The following is a 23,934-nucleotide window of genomic DNA, read 5'->3' as shown; positions in this document are numbered from 1 at the left end:
CAAATTCTACATTATAGTATATTTTCGCAAAATTTATACAATTGATGGATGGCATAACGGATCATAATTATATTAAATAAATACAAAAAGCTAGATATCCACTCAATGTGTCAACAACTATAATATTATCATCTAGTAATTATAATTAATATATTTACAAAATAATATTAAATCTAAATAAGACCTTTACACATAATCACTCTCTTCTTATTCTAACAACACTTTCACATCAGATTTTTTAATTAAATTATATTTTGTATTATTTAAAAATATAAAGACTTCATGTATTAATTTCATAACAGTTATCTGATGTTGATCAAAAATTGTTAATTTAAATCAAAACAAGGAACTACACATTATTTCCATTCAAAACAGTATTAAATTCTCCTATTAAACATCGAAATCAGAAAAATAATGTCCATAGAATATACAATAATCTATTATCTCTATCTGAATCTATGATCTAACAATAGATTCCATAGTATCACAAATTCAAGTGAATTAACATTTAATTACAACATAAACCATTATTGAATAGAGATAAGAAGCCAAAAATGCAATAAATAATAAGTGTATATGGTGATAATTACATTTAACATAATGTCTCCATGTCTTACTCATATGGCAGTCTCCAGTACATATATTAATACATAAAATAATATAATGAATAAGAGGAAACATCAATCAGATGATACTGCTCTAATTGAGTCTGATATAATTTAATAACAAATTCAAAATTTATTGACAAGCTCAATCTATTTTAACAGTTGAATAGATTTTCCGAACGAACAAACTAGTTCCCATATAGCCGACAGTTCCACAGATTATACCAAGAGCAAGACTAAATAAGGCCATATAACCAAAATAGAATGTTGTTTGAAACAAACCATACATTTTTGTTTTAAATAGGAAATAGTAAAATGAATATAAATATACATAGAGAGCAGTACTTCCAGCTGAGAGAAAGCTTGTCCATTGCCAGCGGTAATCCTCAGCATTTAATAAAAAGTAAGTGCACACAATGGTAACGCACACAGTAACAATCATCAATATGAGAAAAACAAGCAGCATGAACCCATAAACATAATAAATCTTGTACGCCCAAAATGAAGTAAATATGAAATACATCTCAATAAAAATGGATCCAAAAGGTAAAATGCCTCCAATTATAATGATAATGAAGGGCTCCATGAACCATTTCTTCTCGGGAATAGGTCTAGGAACTGCATTAATCCTACAGGGGTAGTCTGATTGTCCTGCTAGATTGCGTCCTAGAACCGTACCAACTAAAGTCAAAGGCAAAATAACAAAGGTGCAAATAGACATAACAGTAATCATGCTGCCAAATGGAATTGCTCTTGATGCATGGTAGTACATTGCAATGAAATTGATAAAGAAAGCAGTGCCACATACCAATACTGGTAAAAGGAATGCTGATAGCATCATTTGCTTTATCCAAAGTCTCCCTCCCATCCTGGCGTATAAGGACCCTCCGAAATATCCATTGATAGGCGATGTAGCTGCATAAATATATATTGCCGTAGATAGTAAGGAGCCCCTTTCTGTATATAGCTCACCAAATATTGTGAAGATGATAACAGCTAAAGTAACTACAGTTAATTGATACCCTGCTCCAATCAGGGCAGAAAACATTGCTAAATGAGGAACAGGTCTGAAAACATCACCATGTACTTGTTTCCATCCATATTCATCACCTAAATCTTTCTCTAAATCATCTAAGTCATCATCCTTTGAATACCTAGCATAATCTTTTCTTAGTGTTCTCATTAAAATCATTGAAACTAAACCAACTAAGAAAATAACCATCATAAAACTATTGAATATACTGAACCAGTGAATCCTGTGTTGGAAAAAGTTTGGATCTAAATACTTATCAAAGCGATCCTCAAAACGTATGTTACTTGGCTTCCAATTTACTTCATAGGTGAAAGGGATTTTTGCACCTAATGTCAGCTTCTCTTTATTTTCTGCTGTGAGATTAACTTCGACGATTCTATTTCCGTTGTAGCCTATATCAAATTTCTTGTGTGTCCAGATATAATAACTATCGCCATCGATTTCGCCAACAATACCCCATATAGGTAGATCATCGACGTACATTTGGTACCAATAATGATTTTTCACTGCGTATACAAGAGCCTTGTACGACTGCTCGTCGAGTTCGATTGCACAAAACTGCTGCGCTGGAACATTATTTTGATAGGTAATATCAAGTCCACTGAACTCCAACTCAACTCCTTGAAGGGCTTCGGAAAGCGTTTCATGGTAGTGACCAATGGTTACTTTTGTGCCAACACAAAATGGTAATGAAAAATAGGCATAAGTTTCTTGTCGATTGTGATACGGACCAACAGTATTCATCCATAGCACGACCTGATCTCCTTTATTGTACATGTGGTTATGTTCATCACAATAAGCTGAAGCAAACAAAAATACTAAAATATAGATATATTTCATTATGCGACTTTTAAATTACACCAATCTAAACAGAACGATAAACACAACACGTATGTAAAAAGCCGACGTCAGACATTTTTACAAAGCGTGTTGCCATTTTTTATTTATTTTTGATAAAAACTCATTTTGAGAAGAGTGAATACATGAAAGATCATATTCATTTAAAACCACAATCGTTTATTATAGCATAATTTTTTATTCGAGGCTGTAAAAACATCAATCATATGATTTGTTTTCCGAAGCGGTATTCTGAGCCGGACTCATATTATTATCTATGCTTGCGTCTGCCTAAAAGTGTTCTCTGGTCTGCCGTTCATGCACATTTCATTTGTCATTTCTCAAAAGTCAAAACAAATCAATGTGGATTGTATTGTAGATTACCAATATTTTTAGTAATATTTATATTTAAAGCCTTTTTACAAATAGAAAAATGGACGTCGAAATTGATTTGCCCAGTTGTATTCAAGCTAGATTTGTTTCAGATACCGGTGAAGAAACCGGTAGTCCCTTAGACTTGCCCTTAAACATAACAAAAGATCAACTTACTTTAATTTGCAATGCTCTCTTACAAGAGGTGAATATTAAATAATAAATATTATATAAACTTACTGATGTGTAAAATGTGTGTTAATTAATTATCACTCATCTCCAGGAAGACAAGCCATTTCTATTTTTTGTGAAAGATGTTGAGATAACCTCTACACTTAAGGATGCAGTACCTGTAGATAAAATCAACTCTGAAGAAGTGCTTGAAATAATTTATCAGCAACAAGCTGTTTTCAGAGTGAGACCAGTGACAAGATGCACAAGGTAAAGTTTTAAAATTGTAGCACCTCCTGAATCTATTTCTTCGCAATAAATAATACAATGATTCATGTTTCAAAATTATTATAGTTCTATTCCAGGTCATGCAGAAGCAGTAATCTCAACATCTTTTAGTCCAAATGGTCGACATTTAGCTAGTGGGTCAGGAGACACAACTGTTAGATTCTGGGATATAAACACACAAACGCCTCACCATGTATGTAAAGGTAAGCAGTTCATAAAATATATATCAAAAAATAATCTGGAAAGATAAAGGAACAATTGTCAACTTCTGGTCCAGACATGGTGATAAAAAATATGTCAAACAAGGAGGAGGTAATGTCATACATTGTGGAAGAAACATTAATACTTTTGTAATTGGATAAAGTAGACATCAAAAACTATTAGATTATTTCCTCAGCATAATAAGCACACAACAGCATAATACTATTGACAAACATATATTATATTAGATATTAGTAGTTATTGAAGCCAATAGCTATCAAATACCACTCTGGCTAACTTTCATTGATTATGTGAAGGAATATAATTATTGTGTATAGAGACATAACCATAGTGTGAAAATCATATTTCTAGATCTTTTAAATATACTATTTACTAAATAACAGACAAATGCAACTCAAGTGATTACTTCAAGTGAGACCTATAAAATAATTTACCTACTTTATTTGGGTCAAGAAGTCGGAGTGTGTCAACTCCAGTCCACAAGAAGTTTGATATAAATCAGTCTTTTTGTTGCACTGTAATTTTCTGAAAGTAAATTACAGTGCAACAAAAAGACTGATTGTGAAAATGTGATTAATTTTTAACCGACTTCTAAAAGGAGGAGGTTATCAATTCGATCAGTATTTTTTTTTATGTATGTACACCGATTACTCTAAGATTTATATTATGTATATGATGATTATTTTATTCGATGCGAAATAGATGCCATTTGGTCACATAAAAATTTTACACAGTTTGGCCCAGTAGTTTTCACTTTATGAACATTTATATGAAAATTATAGTCTACCTGGATGACATGACATGTTTTCTGTGCATGACTTTTTTTGGAGTTTTCATTCAGGGATTATATATTATTATTAACTGACACTTAAACATAAAAATTCAAAAATAAACTACGTTTAAAAAAACCGACTTCAAAAACTAAAAAGTATCAAATAAGTAATAATTTAAATTAATACACCTCTTAAGCAAACCTTTAATATTAATAAAAAAATATTATTTGTATGTGGTACATATAGATAGCTTTGAAGTCGGTGCCGAGAGCATGTCATCCGTTGAAAATTAAAGAGGTTTTACAGTTCACTCGTGTTGCCTACTTTAAAGAAATTAAGTAACGTTCGAAAAGCATAAAACATCTAAATATTTTTATAGATATTTTTTGTTTTCGCGAAAAAATGATAGACTGAAAATTTTTCAAACTTTGATGTATCTGCAGAGATACATTGCCAAGAATAGGGTTAAAGCCCTTTTATTGACTCTAGTTTATCAATCTCACTTGTGGACTGAGCTATAACTAGAAAGCAATATTACAGTTAATAAAATGATATTAAAGGTGCCATGAAGATTTCAACAATGGGTTGTGGGTGCAAACAAGACCAATATTGAAAAAAAGCTAAGAAGAATAATAGATACAATTATCTATTCTTCGATAGAAACAAAACTGAGTCAAGATACACTGCCTGACTTTAGATTGTGTTAGACATTGAAACTCGCAATAATATTTAGTAAAGTTAAAATTCTTTTGCAGGTCATACAAATTGGGTGTTGTGTATAAGTTGGTCACCAGATGGATCAAAATTAGCATCGGCATGTAAGCAAGGTCGAGTTATGCTGTGGGATCCCATCACTGGCAACCAACTTGGTAAAACTATGATAGGACACAAACAATGGGTAACTGCATTGGCATGGGAGCCTTATTTACGGTAGTGTTTTGTGTTCTTATTAAGCTATGTTACGCCAGACAAACAACTGCTTAAAATAACTTTGTTTTTAGAAATCCAGATTGTAGAAAATTAGCCAGTTCATCAAAAGATGGTGATGTCAGAATTTGGGATACTGTGACAGGCCTTACCATATTAAGTTTAACTGGTCATGGTAAAGCTGTCACTTGTGTGAAGTGGGGTGGCACTGGTCTTATTTATACAGCCTCACAAGATAGAACTATCAAGGTAAAATAAACTTTTTCATAACTCACCATCTTGAATCTTCAAATTTCTTCTCTGTTTGTTAATTACACCACTGATTCAGCATCATATTTGCATGGGCTAACCACCTTTAAATGTTTGCAACATTTGTTTATCATTTTTCATCAACTTAAAAAAAGCATTTGATACTGTCAGCCACACACTTTTACTATAGAAATTAGGAAATCTGGGTATCACAGGAATAGCTCTAAAAATTTTTGAATCATATTTGAGTCAACGACAGCAAATTGTCAAAATAAATCATCATCAAAGTAAGCCTTTATCACCTTTATACGGGGTGCCTCAAGGCTCAATCTTAGGACCTCTTTTATACTTAATTTATGTCAACAACATTCATGAAATAGGTTTGCACGGACAGATTACGCTTTATGCTGATGACACTTGCCTTTTTTACTTTGGAAAATCAATTAATGAACTTGTTTCTTTGGCACAGGCCGATCTTAATACTATTTTACTACTTCTACTTTCAAAGTAACCTTTTAACGATAAACATATCTAATACCTCGTACATCATCTTTAAAGCAAAAAACAAAACTATTCCTCCTTTCACACATTTAAGAATAAATAATCAACAAATCGAAGAAAAAAAGGGAAAAATATCTAGCCCTCATTTTGGACAGTGATATGGCATGGATTCCACATATCGATAAAGTAAGAACAAAATTATCATCTCTAATTGGTATGTTGCGAAACATTGTCAGATCTATTCCATGCCGTGTCCGATTTACAATTTACAACTCACTAGTTAAACCACACCTATTGTATCTCATAGAAATATGGGGTTGTACTGCAAAGTCGAAATTAGTTAAACTACAGACAACACAAAATAAACTAGTAAAGCTACTGTTTATTTTACGGCATACATTATCCCTACTTAACTTCAACTGAAAAAATCTATACAGAAACAAAAATTATGACAATCAGACAATTATACACACACACTTCATGCTTACTCAATTACAAGGTTTTAAATAAAAAAATTCACACTAACACATCCTTCTTTAAAAAAAGGAATTTAACCAGAACTGTTACACGAAGAGCTAGTCATATTGAGCTGCCAATGGTGAGAAGTAATTATGGAAAACAGACAATAACCTTTGAGGGAGTTCAGATATATGACAACCTGCCCTCAGAAATAAGAAATGCCAAAACATTGACTTCTTTAAAGCGAGCCTTCAAAGGCACATACTCAGTAATTATGAAATGTTTCAATAACATATGTAGGTTGTTTTATGTCTTATCTGTTTCCCTAACATTGAATTGCAAGCTGTACCCATCATAATCATTGTTGTTAAGTACCTACTTTAATTTGTAAAATATTAATTTCTCATGTAAGTGACAATAGGTCTTAATGAGAATAAAGTTATTTAAACCTAATAGTTCTCACAAAACAAGAAGTAAAACCCAAGTGGTAATTTCAACAGTATTTATTTCCCTCCTTTAATTTAATATCTATGTTTTAAGGTTTGGAGAGCAGAAGATGGAATTCTCTGTAGAACTTTAGAAGGGCATGCTCATTGGGTAAATACATTAGCCTTGAACACAGATTATGTTTTGAGGACAGGACCTTTTCATCCTATTCTTGACAAAATGAATCCTAGTAATGATAGTAAGTTATATAGATAATATTATTTCAGCTGTGTAGATTCATTTTAATTGAATTTTTGACTTGTAAATTAAATTTATACAAATTTTATGTTGAAAATACTAAGCACAATAATTTAAGGCTTGTTATGGCAAATACATTAAGTTATGACACTACTAAAACTGACTTAATATTTATATACAAGAACCAAATATGTATTAAATATATTTGATCTGATATATTATATTTAATATATCTGAAGAGTTTAAAAATAATTTGAAATACAATTATTTTAGAAAAAATTCTTCAACAAAGAGCTTTGGAGAGGTATGAACAGACATGTCCACAGGGGTCCGAGCGATTAGTTTCTGGTTCAGATGATTTCACATTATTCCTGTGGATGCCAGAGAAGGAAAAACGACCCTTGGCAAGATTGACAGGCCATCAACAACTGATTAATGATGTAAAATTCTCACCAGATTCAAGGTTTGTCATTATTTATAATAACATTGTCCTCTTAGCTCAGAGGTTAGTGACTCTGATTTCTAAGCTAGGGGTCCTAGTTTGTGGTTTGAACTTTGGTAGGTGATGAATATAAATGTTTGTTTCCTCATGCTATGTCTATTAAATCAATTGATATATTTATCATAATTACTGTTCATAATCTGAACCTTACAAAAAGTGATTACTAAATTCCTGAAGGGAATTAATTAGGAATTTTCGCATTGGACTTGATCTTTAGATTATGACCTTGTACAACATGTGTACCTCCATCCTACAAATTCTTTGACTTCATGTTATAAAAGTTGATAAGTTAAATTTTCGTTTAATTTCATAACTTGACCACAATTCTAGGATCCTCGCATCAGCATCTTTTGACAAGTCAGTTAAACTTTGGGAAGCAACAACTGGAAAATTTATTACTTCTCTGAGAGGACATGTACAGGCTGTGTACATGGTAGCTTGGTCAGCAGATTCTCGGTTACTACTGAGCTCAAGTGCTGATTCAACATTGAAAGGTGACTTTATATTGATAACATTCTAAAATACATAAACAATGAGGCATCGGTAGCTTTAGAAACAATCTTCACATTATGATTAGTTTAAGATTTTGTAAATTGAAATAATCACATATTACAAAAAAAACCCTGTTCACTCCCATTCCAGCTTGCTTGTTACAGTGATCTTTTTATTTGTTCATACGCTAGTTAGCTTTCCCTATGTTAGACATGGGAGGAGCCACATGTCTAGAATAATTTTGCAGAGTTAATAGCCGTAATTACCGTACCATACCATGATACCATAGTATTATTTAGTATTTCCTTGTTTGGCCGAGTGTGACCGGTAATAACAATTAAAATTGGTTCCAAGCCTTGGTAACTATTCACATATTTTTCTGCAGATTATAAGGCTCCATAGGTTCAAAGGTATATATTATCAGGTAACCAGTATGGTTAGCTTATCAGATTTGTTGTTGCTTGCAGTTGCTTACATACCATATACCAAAGCATCATCTGTCGAACACTATAAAATATCGGAGCCCTAAATCAATCCCTACAGGTAAATAGAGTGGCTTGATCAAAATGCTTTCTGTCCCGATACATTGGTGTACAGTACAGTAGGTCATATCCTTCTCACTAATGAAAAAGCTTTCGAAAATGAAGAGCACAAACAAAATGATAAAGTGTGTGTATAGCTCTAAAGAAGCTTCACAAGTTTACTAACACTTCACAAAGCTTCATTTTTGTGAAAAATTTTGAAGTGCAGCGAAATTGTTAAGAGTATTAAAGATTGTCTTAGATCGTTTTTTGAAATCCCTTAGCAATACGTTTTTTTTAAACGTTAGGTACATTTTTATGTATTCCAGCAAGACTGCACCTGGTCACAACTAACTACTCAATTTTGACAGGAAATCAACGTTTTAGACTTTTATAGAGCTGCAGACTGGCCCATATCTCCTTGGACTACAAATCATAGACCATTTTAGAAAACGTGCCTGATCTAAACGACACGCCGTTATCCAAGTCTAAATACCTAACAAGAAGTGATTAATTTCCAGCCGAAACTACTCATAAATCCATAGATTCGTGACAGAATCTATATTCTGGCCTATGCCTATATGAAAGCTAAAGGTATTTCGAATATAATTTTATATTGTGCCGATACTGATTTGAGAGTGATCGATTGTAGTCTAGAATCTAAGAGGTAAACGTACACGGCCGATTTTCCGCACCTTCACATGTACTTACTGTAATAATATTGTGCGTGAAAACTTACAGGCACGCGTCCCACACAAACTTGACTATTTTTCGCCCCTGCGAAAAATAGTCAAAGTTGTGTTGGGTGTGTATCAGATTTCCTTCATCAGAGCGTCGAATAAAAGTGCACATAAATTTGGGAAACAGGCACATCGGTGACCTGGCAAGTGGGATTGTTCCAACATCTCCTGGATGAAAAGCCTTTGCACCACCAACAGTCTATATTGTATTGTTATTTTGCTAACAATTATTTCTCTTTCTTTTTTATAGTGTGGAGCATGAAAACGAAAAAATTAGAACTAGATCTTCCTGGGCATGCAGATGAAGTGTATGCTGTAGATTGGTCACCTGATGGAGCCTATGTGGCATCAGGTGGCAAGGATAAAGTTTTAAAGCTGTTAGTAAATTTACTGGTTATGCCAAAAAAAATCAGTTATTAATATTTTTAAACATGTGAGTTAATTGAGTTTTCTTTTATTACAGATGGCAACATTGAAGAATATTTAAAATAATGAATATATGTTAATAAAGTTTATTACAATAAATCTTATTAGTTTTACTTAATTTTTATTCCTTTTTTAACATTGGCTTTAATGCCTGAAGATTCTCCCGCATATCTTGTCACCTCCGTTCTTGGCTCGCGAATGGCACCCTTCCTTCGTATTTTGGCTTTCCTATATTTTAGCTTATGCTTCACTCTTGGGTTTCTCTGCTCTTTCTTTCTATATGGTGTTAATCCCTTGTTTTTCGCAATTTGGTATGTTATTTGCCGTTTTTCACCTAATTCTTGTAGTGAAATTTGATCTTTAGGTTTCCCTGGTACACCACTATCATCTCCATCATTATCTGAAAATCCACTCTCATCTGATTCATTTAAGTTTCTTGATTCTAAATTATCAGCCTTAAAGTAATCATTTTCTATATTATCACCTCCCTCATCATCAGACACTCCAGTATCTTCACCTTCATCTTTTTCTAAGGCATTTATCAATTTTAATTTCTTGGATGGTAGTTCTGGTGTATGTTTACCAGATTTTCGTTTCAATGATTGATTTTTTAGGATATTCAGTTTAATATTATTCTTAAAAGCATTCATTATTTTATCAATTTGAGGTTTAATCACTTCTAAGTAAATGGGCTCCAATTTAATCAAAATTTGCCTATATTGGTACAATCTCTTGACCACAGGATGGTTTTGTATATTTATTTTCTGACTTTTCAGTAGGAGGTAAAAACTTATATTGGTGCAGTAATTTAAAATAAGATCATAATTTGTTTTGATAAATTTAGAAGCAGCACATTCTGGAAGCTTGCCCCCATTGACCAGTTGTAATACAGGATGCAAGTCATCCTTGGCAACAGTAAGCTTTGATTTGAAGTCATCTACAAGTCCAGCAAATTCTGGACTCTCCTTTTCTAAAATCTGCAGTTTTTCTCTTTTTGACATTTGGCTCAGGTCACTTTTGATTACACTTTCTTTTCCCTCATCTTCAGCAGATACTTGTGGTGTCAAGAAGTCTAGTTTGAAGTCTTCTTCTTCTAACTGTTCAATAAGTCTCTTTTGTATATTTTTTGCTTCTTGCTCTTCCATAAGTGCTGCTTCTTCATCATCTCCAAAACCTCCATAGTCTTCATCAACATAATCTGTAGAGTAGTATGCCCTTTTTTTCTTACCCCATGCTTTTGAATCAGGTAGGTCATCATCAGATTTCTCTTGTCCTTCTACATCACTATCTGCCATACCCAAATCACTTTTGTTTGATTCATTGTCAGAAAAGCCATAAACTTCATCTTCACTACTTGATTGGTAATCATCATTCCCTTGAAAGTTCTGAAGTAATTGTTTTTCTTTTTCGGTATATTCATCTCCAGAATCCGACATTTCATAATTTCCTTGCATGTCATACTTAGATTGTAATCTGCAACAAAAATAATATAATCACATTTAAACATTACCCATTTCATTACAACTAAAGGAATTATCTTAAACTACACAAGTTGTTAGAAATTTTAAAGAAAAATTTAATTGGAATTAGTATATATACTACAAAAAACACACAAAGGAAACAATTCATGATCAACTGATAATACTAGCTGCCTGTACAGTAGTCAGGGGAGTGCATACCATATAGGCAATTAGACAGTGCCTACCTCGTTAAGAACCAACATAAATATAGCACTAGTGTTAATGTTGATTTAGTTTAATGTGGTTCCGTAATTTATTACCAAACTATTGAACACCCACTCATAAAATCTTTCCTTACGCCAGATCTTCAATACCTACGGTAGGCAGTCTCCAGATTGCAAATTCGATATACAACTTCAATGCCTAGTACTGTCGGACTAAAGCCCAACTGGGACTAGTTAAATCTAGAGTGCATACCTTGTTAGAAAACCAATGCACACCCGTAGTAGTAGTGTACAGGCAACTAACCGTCTAAAAGACACCAGGACAAATAACAATCCAATGAGTAGCCACTATGCTATCGGTTTTGTCCTGTTGTGACAAACTGATGCTCTTCAGTTGGAGATGTAAACTGTTTCAGAATTATTATCAACATAACTAGCTCATATTATTAATAACAATAAGATGAAATAAAAGAAACCATCAGCTCTGGTGTGGCACACCTTAATATACTTGGTCTTGTTAAAATTATATCCAAAAGTTTTTTTAATGAATGGACATGTATGAAAAACAAAAAATACCATGGATTGAATAAAGGATGTGGGTGTTTCTTCATCTAGATCATATTAAGAAAAAAATTCCTTTAATTAAAGGAAAAAATGTGTATAGAACTTGTAGAGCACATGGTTCCATGGGAAACATATCATACACCAAAGGATCACACTATAAAAGAAAAAAACAGAAGTAGGTGTGAGAAGTTATTAACTAAATCTCTACACAACTAACTGAAAAGCCTTAGCCTTTCAAGTTCTGCAGTAAGTTGTCTCCTAGAACAAGCAAAGAGCAAGACAAGCAGTGAAGGTAAGTGCTGATACACATTATAATCCTACACCTAAGTTACAAGTAGGTCACTTTTAGGAGTTGCTCATCACATGATGAACCCCTGCAGTGAATCAATATAATGCCAAAGCATATATATTAGTACAAGTACAGAAGATTCAGTCTGAAAAATCAGGAAATAGGGACTCTTGTGTCCAAACAATTAGGTGTAATTCAGATTGCACAGCACTATTTTTATTACATTTTTATTTACCTACAAATTGCCTCTCTTTCTATCGTGTGACTATTACCTATTCTGATGACAATAGGGGGTGTCTTCTTTACCCAAAACTGTACCTATCTAGAATAAAGTCACCTTTTAAAAATTGCTTAGTTTTTTCTATATAATGAATAGATATGTAATCATAATTTTAAAACAATATTCCTTTGTTGTCAAACCTACATTAGTTGCAGATAGTAATGTGTGAGTAGGAAGACCATGACATACTGATACTTAGTATAGTAAATAAATAGCTACCTAGCTATCATGAATGGTAATTTCATTATAATAATAATCACTTTAAATTAGATTGCGTCAGGGTCTTTAGGAAGCTTAAGAATTTAAATACTGATCTCAATGACTCATAACACAATAACATGCTATGCTTTTATGTTTCTCCATGTTTAAAAGATAGGTCGGACCGGTGAAGTACATGAACAAAATTCGCGCGTGAGTCACGCTTGCTCTTGAGTAATTACTGGCTGGCTTACTATTTAATCATTAGTTTAATATTTGGTTTTTTTTTACAATCACCCATGAACATCTACAAAACCAGATGGCAAGAGATGTGTTGTAGGCCTTTAAATTGAGAGTATGCTCTGAGCTTAAAAGTAGCCATCACATAGTGGTCTAAGAATAGTACAGCCGGCAAGTGTCTCCATAAAGTGGTAGTGCCCAAATATTTCTTTTTAATCATGCAGTTGAGGAATAAGACAGCCATCAATGTTAGTAAAATTTTTACATGATGTCCAGTGGTGTTATTTGTTGTAGTTGCTGGAAAGACCTGTACAATTCCAAAGAGCACTCCCTATTATATTTACGGTAGAATGTACAAAGAAAGCCACGTCTGCAGTCAAAGCAATTGATCGATTCTTGATTGTGAAGGCACAAACCTGTCTTGGTGTTAAACTTGGCTATATTTAGTCCATTTTTATTAAAGATTATACACATATAATTTACTACTAACTACTTGGTACTAACTTGATTTTATCAGCCATTGTTTATGGAAATTTTCCTGCTTTCATAATACGGACTATCCAGACATTATAGGTTAGGTATAATCTAAAAACTTGTAACTTGAATTAGACAAAAAATATAATATATATCTTATAACGATTACTAAAATCACGATTTTAAGATGATAAATTAATTTTTATTTCAAAATATAACTTATAATCCAGCGTAGATTTTTCGACTAAAATGCCCAGTGATGGACGAATTTTTTTGAAGTTTATTTTAGTTTGACAGGTTGTCAAACTAATTTGTTTTACTTATAGCTTAGAGCATTGTACACACGACCATTAGCAGAAACGAAAATGGCATATAGGTAATTAAGAAGAATATTATTTAGATTATTTTATTCAATGTACTCGATTACAAGAAAAAGCCCTGTTAGGTTTATTTTGTCAAACTGAATGGTTATTTATAACACGTTGAGCAAGCGCATAAGTTCAAAATAAAACAATAACATAATCAATCAAGAAAGAACAAAAAAACCTTTCAAGCTAATAAATATGTAGCTTTGGTTCCAAATTTAAATAGGAAGATGGTAATAGTTTGCTATGTTCCGGTAGACGTTGCCATGTAAGAATGCCTCTTGCACTGCAACTGCTCGACTCAAATTATAAGCGCAGTAGTGCAGTGCAGTTACAGTTATATCATAGAATTATCCTACTAGAAATGGCATCAAGGCACGTAAATTAAATATGAAATCAGTTAAGTAATGCAAATTCACTTGGATATTACGTTTATCGTAACTATACGTATTACAACGTGGAATATCAATGGGCTGTCATCGAACATACTTGAACTTGAAGAAGTAATTAAAAATAATAATCTTGACATAATTGTAATCTCCGAGTCCCATTCCACAAAAAATAGTCTCTACCGAATGAAGAATTTCAACATCTACTTTACGCCTCATCCTGACATAGGCAAAGCTCATGCGGGTACCGCAATAGTAATAAGATCAAACCTCAAACATACTGTGCTGGAGGCATACTCCACCTAACATATTCAGGCTACTACTATAAGACTAGATGACCGAGCAGGTCCGATAACATTGTCCGCCGTTTACTGCCCACCTTAGCATAAAATCACCTATAAAATGTTTGAAGACTACTTTTCTCACCTTGGAACCAAATTCATATCAGGAGGGGACTGGAACGCTAAGCATACATACTGGGCTACTTCCTAGAGGCCGAGCGCTTAAAAGCTGCTTAGATTGTCTCCACCTCACTCCAATATCCTCCGGAGAACCGACGAGCTGGCCAACAGATATTAACAAGACTCCAGATTTGTTGGACTTCTTTGTTACCAAGGGGATCAGCCATCTTTACTCCACTGTAGAATCGAGCCTTGATAGTTCATCTGATCATACGCCGGTAATTCTTACCTTACGTACTTCAGTCATTCATGCCAAGCCATCTGACTCCTTATCTAATGGAAAAACTGACTGGCAGGGCTTTCGTAATTTCTTGGACGAATATATCCAGTTAAACGTTCCTATGAAAACTCCAGAGGATATTGACAATGCTTGCTTGTACCTCACAAACCTGATTCAAGTATCGGCGTGTAAAAACTCACCCGTCTCCACTTGCCTTCCAAAGATGTCACTACAATCAGCAGATATTAAAGAAAGCCTTAAAGAGAAACGACGACTTAGAAGAATCTGGCATCAATCTCGCCATCCTGCAGATAAAACCGCCTTCAACCGAGCAAAGCAGATAAAGAACCTATTGCAAGAACCGGCAAATCCTTCATTCCGAAATACTCTCGAAAGATTGTCACCTCAGGGAAAGGGCGAAACGTCGCTTTGGAAAGCTGCTAAATCCTTTGCTAAGCCGCAAGAACATCACGCTCCCCTCAAACAATCAAAATTATGGGCTGGAACGGACGCTGAGAAACCAGAAGTATTTGCCAATTATCTTGAAAATGTATTCAAGGCGAATGATGGTGGCGATGATTCTGACATTGATAAAGTACTTAGACAAGATCTCCAGATATGCCTGCCACTCCGACCAACATCTCCAAAGGAAAGCGCGAATGAGATTAGGCGACTGAATTCCAACAAGGCACCTGGATTTGGACTCCCACAATTCTTAAAAATCTTCCTAGAAAATGCATAACATTTCTTGCCTCACACGCTACCCTGAGAACTTCATATTTTCTTACTGTGTATCTATCTACTATAAACAGCACTCGACAATTGAGCAAATGCATCGGGTTCATCACGAGATCAGACCCTGTTTTGAAATGAAACTTTTCTGCTCTGCGGCATTTTTAGACGTTCACCAAGCATTTGACAGAGTCTGGCACAAAGGGCTATTGTGCAAAGTAAAAGGCAAACTCCCACATTCTCTCTACCTCATCATCAAGTCCTACCTCGAAGACAGGCTTTTCCAAGTGAAACAGAGAGACCACAGGGTTCATTACTTGGTCCCGTAATGTATAATATATTTACTTCAGACTTATCGGTATCTGAAGACGTCACCGTAGCAACATATGCCGATGATGTAGCCTACCTTGCAAGCGATGAAGACCCATTACAGGCTAAAAGACTCACCTGGATTTCTCACATGAAGAAGGAACGAGATGAAATTAATCATAGGTTCCGAAACCTTCACTGGCTCATAGGTAGAAACTCTGTCCTGTCTACTGACAAAAAGCTTTTAATCTACATTGCTGTGTTGAAAGCCCATCTGAACCTACGGAATTCTACTGTGGGGCTCTGCCAGTAAAAGCAACATCATGCTCATTAAACGTGTGCAAAACAACATTCTGCGTACCATCACAAGTGCCCCATGGTTTTCCAGAAATGACGAGATCCATCAATATCTTGGCGTTCCCAGTGTTCAGTCGGAAATTGAGAAATTCAAAAGGAAATACGCTGATCGGCTCTCGTTTCACCCAAATACCCTGGCTAATGATCTCCTAATCCGTTCCAGAGCAATGAAAAGGCTGAAAAGGAAGGATGTGCTATAGGAACGCAGATGAGACACTAGTCTCTTCTCCTAAAACGTCATACTCACCCAACTCATCCGCTTATAGTCTTGCGACTGATTGCAGATTTGACTTGGAAAAAAAAAAATTAACTGGCAAAGGGTTACCCATCTCATAAATGTTACGCATAAATGAATTTTATAAAGAGTCTTAGGTTTTCGTTTTTGTGAGTAGTGAGAGTGGGATCCACAAGTCCTCGGCGAGGGAACACCATTCTGCTTTACTTTTGGCGACAATGTCACGGCGCACAGCTTTGAGCACGCTGCCACCAAGTGTCTGCCTCGTTTGCTCATAGTTCCTATCTCGCCTCCAAACAATATATCGATCGTCAAATAAAAAGTCAAAATTCCCTAAACTCACTATTATGAATCCCTTCTATCAGTCACGTCTCCGTAAGACAGGTCACATCGTAAGAACACACACAAAGGTTTCTATAAAATTTAACTGTTTTAGTGTGAAGCCCACGAACGTTTGATAAAATATCTGTAATATCCACCAATGTAATCGCATAACACACTAAGGTAAATGCGAAACTATAACTATACCTACAATCTACAACAGTACTAAGGACATAATATAACATATAATCAAATAAATGAGTAAGTGACGTTCAACTTGTGGGAAATATAAGAAAGGAACATCAATAAATAGTCAGTGAAAAAATATAGCTCTGTAATGTATAGCAAATGGCAAACCGAGCGTGCGACAGTAAGTTAGTCATTGAAAGAAAAGAGGCTATCGCGTGTTGCGTACACGACCAGACCTAGTAGGCGTGTGTTTCTGGAACTATTTAGCAGGCTGATTCTATTTACAATACAAACATATTAAAATTAGGGTTAACAAATAATAAAAATAATACTATAACTATCAACGTGGCAACCTTAGCAAATCCAACTCCGACTTGATTGATATAACAGGTGACGTTGGATTTTTGCATATAAATATTTTGCACCCTTTTACCCAAGTGTACGCAAAATTTTTCTCCTTTGCCAAGGATTTAGTTTTGTTGAGTAGAATTTTACTCTCCACCGTAAGATGGTCGTTTACTGTCACCCTGTAGGCCAAGAACAGACGGAGTAATGATGCATTCCTTTGCTGCCGCCACAAAGTCATCCTTAATAATATATGTGTTGTGGATAGAGACTACGATCGACTTGTGCTGTTTGTCACTTCGAGTGAGCAAGCTCGCAATATAGGTGATATTCTGTTTAGCAACGGTACACATCGCCAGTTGTTGTTCCCCAATTCTCGAAACTAGTGTAAAAAGATTCTCGTTATTGGTGAAGGGGACTCCCTTAAAAATAGTTATCTCAACGTTATTTAAGTGCGATCTCTGGTTATGTTTTCGGATAGCAATTTTTTGTTAGACGAACCGAAGCTGAAGGCTCTGCACGACTTTCTTAAGGAGATCCTGGATTTGTGCGTCAACGCTGGTGAATCTGCTCGTAAGCGTATTCACAGAGTGCTGAACGAATTCAATGGAGGCTTTCATTTCTGATTCTTTCTTCTCAATCGTTCACTCTTGTCAGAGTGGTCGTGGTTGCCAAGATGACGCAACATTAGTCGCCGTTGGTCTCCACAGTTATGGGTCGCACTGCCTCCCTCGCGATGCTCCTCCACTTTTGACGGTTTGCAGCATTACGGGAGCACTCCACAATAGGTTCATTTCTGATACATCTAGTTTAATGAGCTTTAGTTCCGCAATATTAGCTTTTATAGTTTTGAGGTCCGAGATATCAGCCTGGATGGCCTTCACGCTTTCCATTAGGGTTGGATGAAGGTACTTTGCTGGAAAGTCGTTTCAGATCCATCGCGATGCTCTCCATATCAGCAGCTGTGGGGAATTTGGGGATACCGAGTTTCCCAGTGGAAACACTAAGCGGACTGGCTGTAGCACTCTTGCAGGCAACACACCTCCACGTGTTCCTTCAATCAATTCAAGCACAGGGAAAAGCAAACCGACCGATTATTTATTGTGAGTTCAGTGGTTGGAAAGTTGTTGATAAAAGTAAGATCTGGAATTATAAACAAGGTAACTTTGTTTATACTATAAATTCATTTAATAGCAGTCAAACATTCAATATAACAAGACTGCAGTCAGTGGCGAAATTTTAGATCACTGATTTTGAACTACTTATTGTAAAAGCACTTGTACGTTAACTTTAGGCTATTCAATTTTATAATAGTAAAACACTGCTACTATCTTTACTTTATCTTATATTTTATGTTAAAAATTGAACTGTATAAGATATTTTAGTATGTTAAATACATTATAAAAGTGATTCTAATCTTATTCATAATTAAATTTGCATTTATACCTAACACCTACATAATATCATGAAAATCTGCATCCTCATCAACATATCAGCCGGAAGACGTCCACTGCTGGACAAAGCCTCCCCCAAAGAACTCCACGACGCATGATCAGTCCTGCGCTGCCCTCATCCAACCTATTCCGGGTGATCCGGCGAATATTATCTATATATAGTACTAAGATCCATATCTAACATGAAATTACCATAATTAATATTATGCAAGAGGTCGACTGGTATTATGATTAAATTATGCTGAATATAGAAATCGTCGAAACGTGCGAGCCAATGTGTGCCTTTGTGTCTCGTCGAATCTATTAATTTCAATTTAGTCCTGTGTGATCACGAGCTCCTAACCTCGCAGATACAATTTTCGTATGTAGATTTTCTGAAAATAGTTTAATTTAATAAGCTCATGAATGCCTCAAATTATATATATTTATATTAGAAGTTGTAGGCGACTTTTAGTTACACAGTACATAATATTATAGTTGTAGAAAAGAACCTAATGTTATGGTTTGTTTATACTTACTAGTGCTGTGTCTACTGTCTTCCTTTATTTTTAGAAGTGATAACCCTGTAAATATTTTTAAATGCTCTATGGATATTGTTATTTACAGTCAGCGTTGCCAGATGTACCGCTTTTCCGCTTTTTACACCGCCTTTCTTGTTAATGGACCGCCTTCCGATTTTAACTGACGCGGTTCCTCTTTTTTTGAGACTGTTAGTTCCATGTCATGTTCAACTTTGAACAAGTTGAAAATTTACTCGGTTGAATGAATACTTCCATTCTGAAAAGACTGTTGTAACAGTGGTACCCGAAAAAATGGTGACTTATTGAATGAATGGTGAAAGACGAAATTGGTGAACGGCTGTTCACAAATCTTCCTAACTTCGCGCTCACAGAGGAAATTTTCAAAAATAAATAATATAAAAACTGACAAGCGAAATCGTCTAATTACACCAACAGTCAATGGAGTTCATTTGGCGGACTAGGCTGTAAGAAAAAATGAGGGGCTGTTCCAAAAATTTCAAAGCTTCTCCAAACATGTTGGCAAAGATGACTGTCAAACAGATTTACAACATTCCAAAAGCAGAGGTCGAAGAGTCGGGAGACAATGCTGAGGATGTGTTTTCCATCGAATAAGGAATAAGAATAAAATTCCTTTTAAACACTCACATTTTTTTATGATCACTGACATATTCCCTTTAATTTATAAAATCTCTTTTCCTGGTTTGAATAAACATATAAAAGAATAAAGCTTATGGAGAAAGAACAATCGATAATCTTAGGTACATTATCGATTGTTCATGTTAATGTATAATGTTTAAACAAGAAGTTCCGCTTTTTTTGTTGAAAATCCGCATTTTTAAAGTACCGCTACCGCATTTTCAACTTTCGTATCTGGCAACACTGTTTACAGTGTTTTGAAATTTGAATTTATAATCCATTATCCATTTTAGAATATTGAAGACTACTAGAAGAGAGTTATAAATACTTATTTTGTTAAAATAATCGTTTACATTCTGTTAAAATGTTTACAAAAGACTAGTCAGTAAGGTCAAAAGACTATAGCCTGCCTAATGCCTATTATAATGGGCGAATTAAAAAAAAAATGTTATTATACGTACACGTTAAAATTCATTTTATATAAAATTAAACTATTTAAAAAAGGAGGTATATTAAATCTCTTTTTATTTTACTAATGGCTTTGAATGTATTATAATGAATGTTTATATTTATTTTAATTTAAAATTTAGGTTCTTAGTTAAATACGGATAAAACTTAGACCGTAGACGGTTACGGTTAGACGTATCACTTAGTTGTGTTTAATACTGCGAGTTACATATAATTTTTATTATTTTTACCATATGTTTACTTTGCATCGAGTATGTTTACTATTAATAAAGTTGTTTTAATTACATACTATTTAATATTTGTATTAAGTAGCTACAATTTACAAGCACAAAAGAACCATTCAAAGAAACTTAGTGAATGCCGAAGATGTAAAATTTATAGTGATTCTTTCAATAATTGGTTTGAGAAGACATCTCGTGGTAAATTTGAAGGTGGCGATGCTGCTTGGGAAGAAGCTAAATTAAAATCGTACTCAAGGAGTGAAGTAAGACTGGTAGAAATACAGGAAAATCTTTGTTCTGAATTAAATCATTACAAGGATGAATGTTATTCATTAGCTGAAGAAGTAGAGGCATTTGTAGAGAAATGGTGGTTAGGAAATAATGCTTTAGATCTTTATTCTTGGTTGTGCATTGAAACAATAAAGTACTGTTGTCCAAAAAATCATTTTGGTCCATCATGCACACCCTGTCCTAGAGACACTAACAACAGTATTTGCAACAATCATGGAACTTGTAATGGTGATGGCACTCGCAAGGGTAATGGTGATTGTAAATGTTATACTGGGTATTCAGGACAGTTTTGTAGTATGTGTGCAAGAAACTATTTCTTATTTGAATCAGTTTGTAAGCCATGCCATAAGTCGTGTGATAAATGTTATGGTGAAGGTAACAAAAATTGCATAGATTGTGCATTAGGATGGAAGTTAGAGGATGGTATGTGTACAGATATAAATGAATGCTCTCTTAATAATATAGTTTGTAGTTCAGATCAATTTTGCATAAATAATGAGGGATCATTTTATTGTAAGCCATGTGATAGAACATGTGATAAATGTTCTGGATATGGACCTCATGCATGCACTGAGTGTAAACCTGGCCATCAATTATGGTCAGGTAAATGTTTAAATAATATACTAGCTACCCAGCACACAATCAATGCTTATTATAGGTTATTCTTATACATTCCAATAATTCTAATCTTGCTTTATTTTTATCAAAGAGCCAAATCACTGGTAGCTCTTATGACAGTAATAATTGCTATAATTATGTACAAAATAGAGTATATATCTGAGATATCCATTCAAAATGTTATTTTACATAAATATTATTCTCTTTATAAAGAAAATTATCATGTTTAAATTGAAAAACAATATAAAAGGTGTATTAAAAATACATTTATTGTGAAGAGCATAACTACATACAGTTTTGAATCATTTATATACAGAAAAATTAAATATAAATTCTAAATAATACAACTGAATAAATACACAATATACTTTATAATCTAAGAGATATAATATTATGTTGCCTATTTAATATTAATTAAGGCAACAATGTGTTCTAAGGTGATTATTAATTTATAATAAATAATAATTACTAAAAACCTATTGCAAACCAAACCAAATATTATTAATAGGTAATTAAATTTTTAGAATCAATTATATTCGCCTAAGAACACTATCATTCCCAATCTGTCACAGAAGAAACAACAGAAATGCATTTAATACATTGGCCACTTTATTGGTAGCTTCTTTGTTCACTGAAGTGTGCTCTGCATGTCTTGTATAACACAAATTATAAATCTAATTTTAAATTAAAATTTTATTTAAACATACCTGTTTATTTGTTATACAAAGTACAATACACTATAGTTTCAAATTAAAAAAAAACACATTTATGAAGCAGCCTCAAATTAAATTCTTTGTTGATTACTTGAGCTATGATGTGGTGATAAGAAAACAAAACCTATTGTCAAAATATTAAGATGAAATAAACTATTTAACAGAGTTTTGTGCTTTTATTCTCCATAGATAGGTATGAAATATTTTAATTTATTGAAAGTAAACCTATAATGGACACTCATATTATCAAATGATACCAAATGACTCATTTTGATGTCTGTCTAAACAGTACTGTATAATACAGTGTGTAATCAGGTACTTTGATTTTGGGTGATGTGATAGTTTTACTACTCTGCCAAGCTAAAGATTATGTTGATTTCACAAACCCCACAGTCAGTATAATATAGTTTTTTTTAATAGAAACAGATTGTGAATCATTTAAAAATGAAATTCATTCTATAACTCAAGTCAAAGACAAGAATATAAAAATATTTTATCAACCATACAAGCACCAAAGATACCTACTAAGATGACAGACTTATTTTTACTTAACAATGCTGCTGTAAACTCATTATCAGATTAGTAACTTCCAATAAATTTATAATAACAAATATTGGTTTTGTGAAATTTTGTGGACCATAATAGTACAATACTTTAAAAGATATATAAACACTGTGCAAAAATACTGACTACAGATTCTAACCATAAACAAACTTCAAGCTAAAGTAAGCTGATACCTGTTGGGTACATCATTATCTAAAGACAATCCTAGGTGTGAAATTACTTCATAAAATAACTGTCACACTGATAACTTTAACTATAGAAATATAAATAAGACTTATGCATGGTTTTCACTGTCCCACAAACTCAGATCAAGTGTAGATAACAACTCAGATGCTACTTGTAAAGTGTAAACGATACAGGTAATGGTTAAGCATACCCTCTAAGGTTAAGTAAACTTATGTATTGAAAGCACCCTTATAATAAATAATTACTCTGCCCGCCATCCCCTCCCACCTAACCTCTCCGAGTCATTGTGTGGCTTATGGCCCAAACACACTCACTAGCTTTTACATTAGACTTTGGAAAGATACTATTTGTTCTTGTTTTAATCAAATTAAGATTTTTGATTGTAACTTAGGTAAAGTTAGTTAAAAATGTGGTTGGTTTTTTAAAATTTCACAAATTATACTACCATTATCCAGCCAGTGTTGGGTAGACCTAGATGTATAGTCTGTATGTGTAAACATAGAATACAAAATAAAGTTGATTTAACATTTGGACTCAAGATACTTTGGTAATACCAGTTATACCAGGGTAAACCTAAGTTTACATAACCAGTAACCTTCTAGACCCTTTATTATAACTTGCAACATAAACATATGATCTGTGTACTTGGACAGTGAACACTGCTTTAGCATAGTTTCAATGACAGATGTAGGTGGAATCTTTTATGCTTACAGGGTTATATTTAAAATACTATATAATTTGGGTACATGTATACATAGTACGAAAAGGTTGCGTCTGTCATTAGAACACTGATAAATTACAGACCTGT

General features: G+C 33.8%; 4 protein-coding genes across 4 annotated transcripts; 2 read left to right on the top strand and 2 right to left on the bottom strand.

Moving 5' to 3' along the window:
* Positions 1 to 4: 4 nt before the first annotated feature.
* On the bottom strand, positions 5 to 2,560 carry LOC126975939 (transmembrane 9 superfamily member 3). Its single transcript, XM_050824058.1, has one exon. It carries the CDS (start codon positions 2,476 to 2,478, stop codon positions 751 to 753), a length of 1,728 nt encoding a protein of 575 aa, XP_050680015.1. The 5' UTR covers positions 2,479 to 2,560; the 3' UTR covers positions 5 to 750.
* A 258-nt stretch (positions 2,561 to 2,818) lies between these two features.
* On the top strand, positions 2,819 to 9,901 carry LOC126975940 (notchless protein homolog 1). The gene is made up of 10 exons (XM_050824059.1): positions 2,819 to 3,052; positions 3,131 to 3,288; positions 3,373 to 3,509; positions 5,057 to 5,231; positions 5,303 to 5,477; positions 6,978 to 7,122; positions 7,395 to 7,584; positions 7,954 to 8,117; positions 9,627 to 9,753; positions 9,840 to 9,901. The coding sequence occupies exons 1-10, from the start codon at positions 2,909 to 2,911 to the stop codon at positions 9,850 to 9,852; spliced, it is 1,428 nt and encodes a 475-aa protein (XP_050680016.1). The 5' UTR covers positions 2,819 to 2,908; the 3' UTR covers positions 9,853 to 9,901.
* On the bottom strand, positions 9,873 to 13,793 carry LOC126975942 (something about silencing protein 10). The gene is made up of 2 exons (XM_050824063.1): positions 13,562 to 13,793; positions 9,873 to 11,275 (listed from the first exon to the last, which is right to left on the bottom strand). The coding sequence occupies exons 1-2, from the start codon at positions 13,576 to 13,578 to the stop codon at positions 9,913 to 9,915; spliced, it is 1,380 nt and encodes a 459-aa protein (XP_050680020.1). The 5' UTR covers positions 13,579 to 13,793; the 3' UTR covers positions 9,873 to 9,912.
* A 6,743-nt stretch (positions 13,794 to 20,536) lies between these two features.
* On the top strand, positions 20,537 to 22,542 carry LOC126975944 (cysteine-rich with EGF-like domain protein 2). Its single transcript, XM_050824065.1, has one exon. It carries the CDS (start codon positions 20,787 to 20,789, stop codon positions 21,891 to 21,893), a length of 1,107 nt encoding a protein of 368 aa, XP_050680022.1. The 5' UTR covers positions 20,537 to 20,786; the 3' UTR covers positions 21,894 to 22,542.
* Positions 22,543 to 23,934: the final 1,392 nt, after the last annotated feature.

This window comes from Leptidea sinapis, chromosome 38, assembly GCF_905404315.1.
Source record: "Leptidea sinapis chromosome 38, ilLepSina1.1, whole genome shotgun sequence".
Taxonomy (NCBI): Eukaryota; Metazoa; Arthropoda; class Insecta; order Lepidoptera; family Pieridae; genus Leptidea; species Leptidea sinapis.
The sequence above is the reverse complement of the archived record's forward strand: the minus strand, read 5'-3'. Positions and strand labels throughout refer to the sequence as shown.

Excerpts from the sequence above, each read along its gene's own strand:
- LOC126975940 (XM_050824059.1), top strand. The coding sequence starts at position 2,909 with ATGGACGTCGAAATTGATTTGCCCAGTTGTATTCAAGCTAGATTTGTT. Across the intron at positions 5,232-5,302 it reads GCATGGGAGCCTTATTTACG|AAATCCAGATTGTAGAAAAT; the intron begins GTAGTGTTTTGT and ends CTTTGTTTTTAG. Across the intron at positions 5,478-6,977 it reads CACAAGATAGAACTATCAAG|GTTTGGAGAGCAGAAGATGG; the intron begins GTAAAATAAACT and ends CTATGTTTTAAG.
- LOC126975944 (XM_050824065.1), top strand. The coding sequence starts at position 20,787 with ATGTTTACTATTAATAAAGTTGTTTTAATTACATACTATTTAATATTT.
- LOC126975939 (XM_050824058.1), bottom strand. The coding sequence starts at position 2,478 with ATGAAATATATCTATATTTTAGTATTTTTGTTTGCTTCAGCTTATTGT.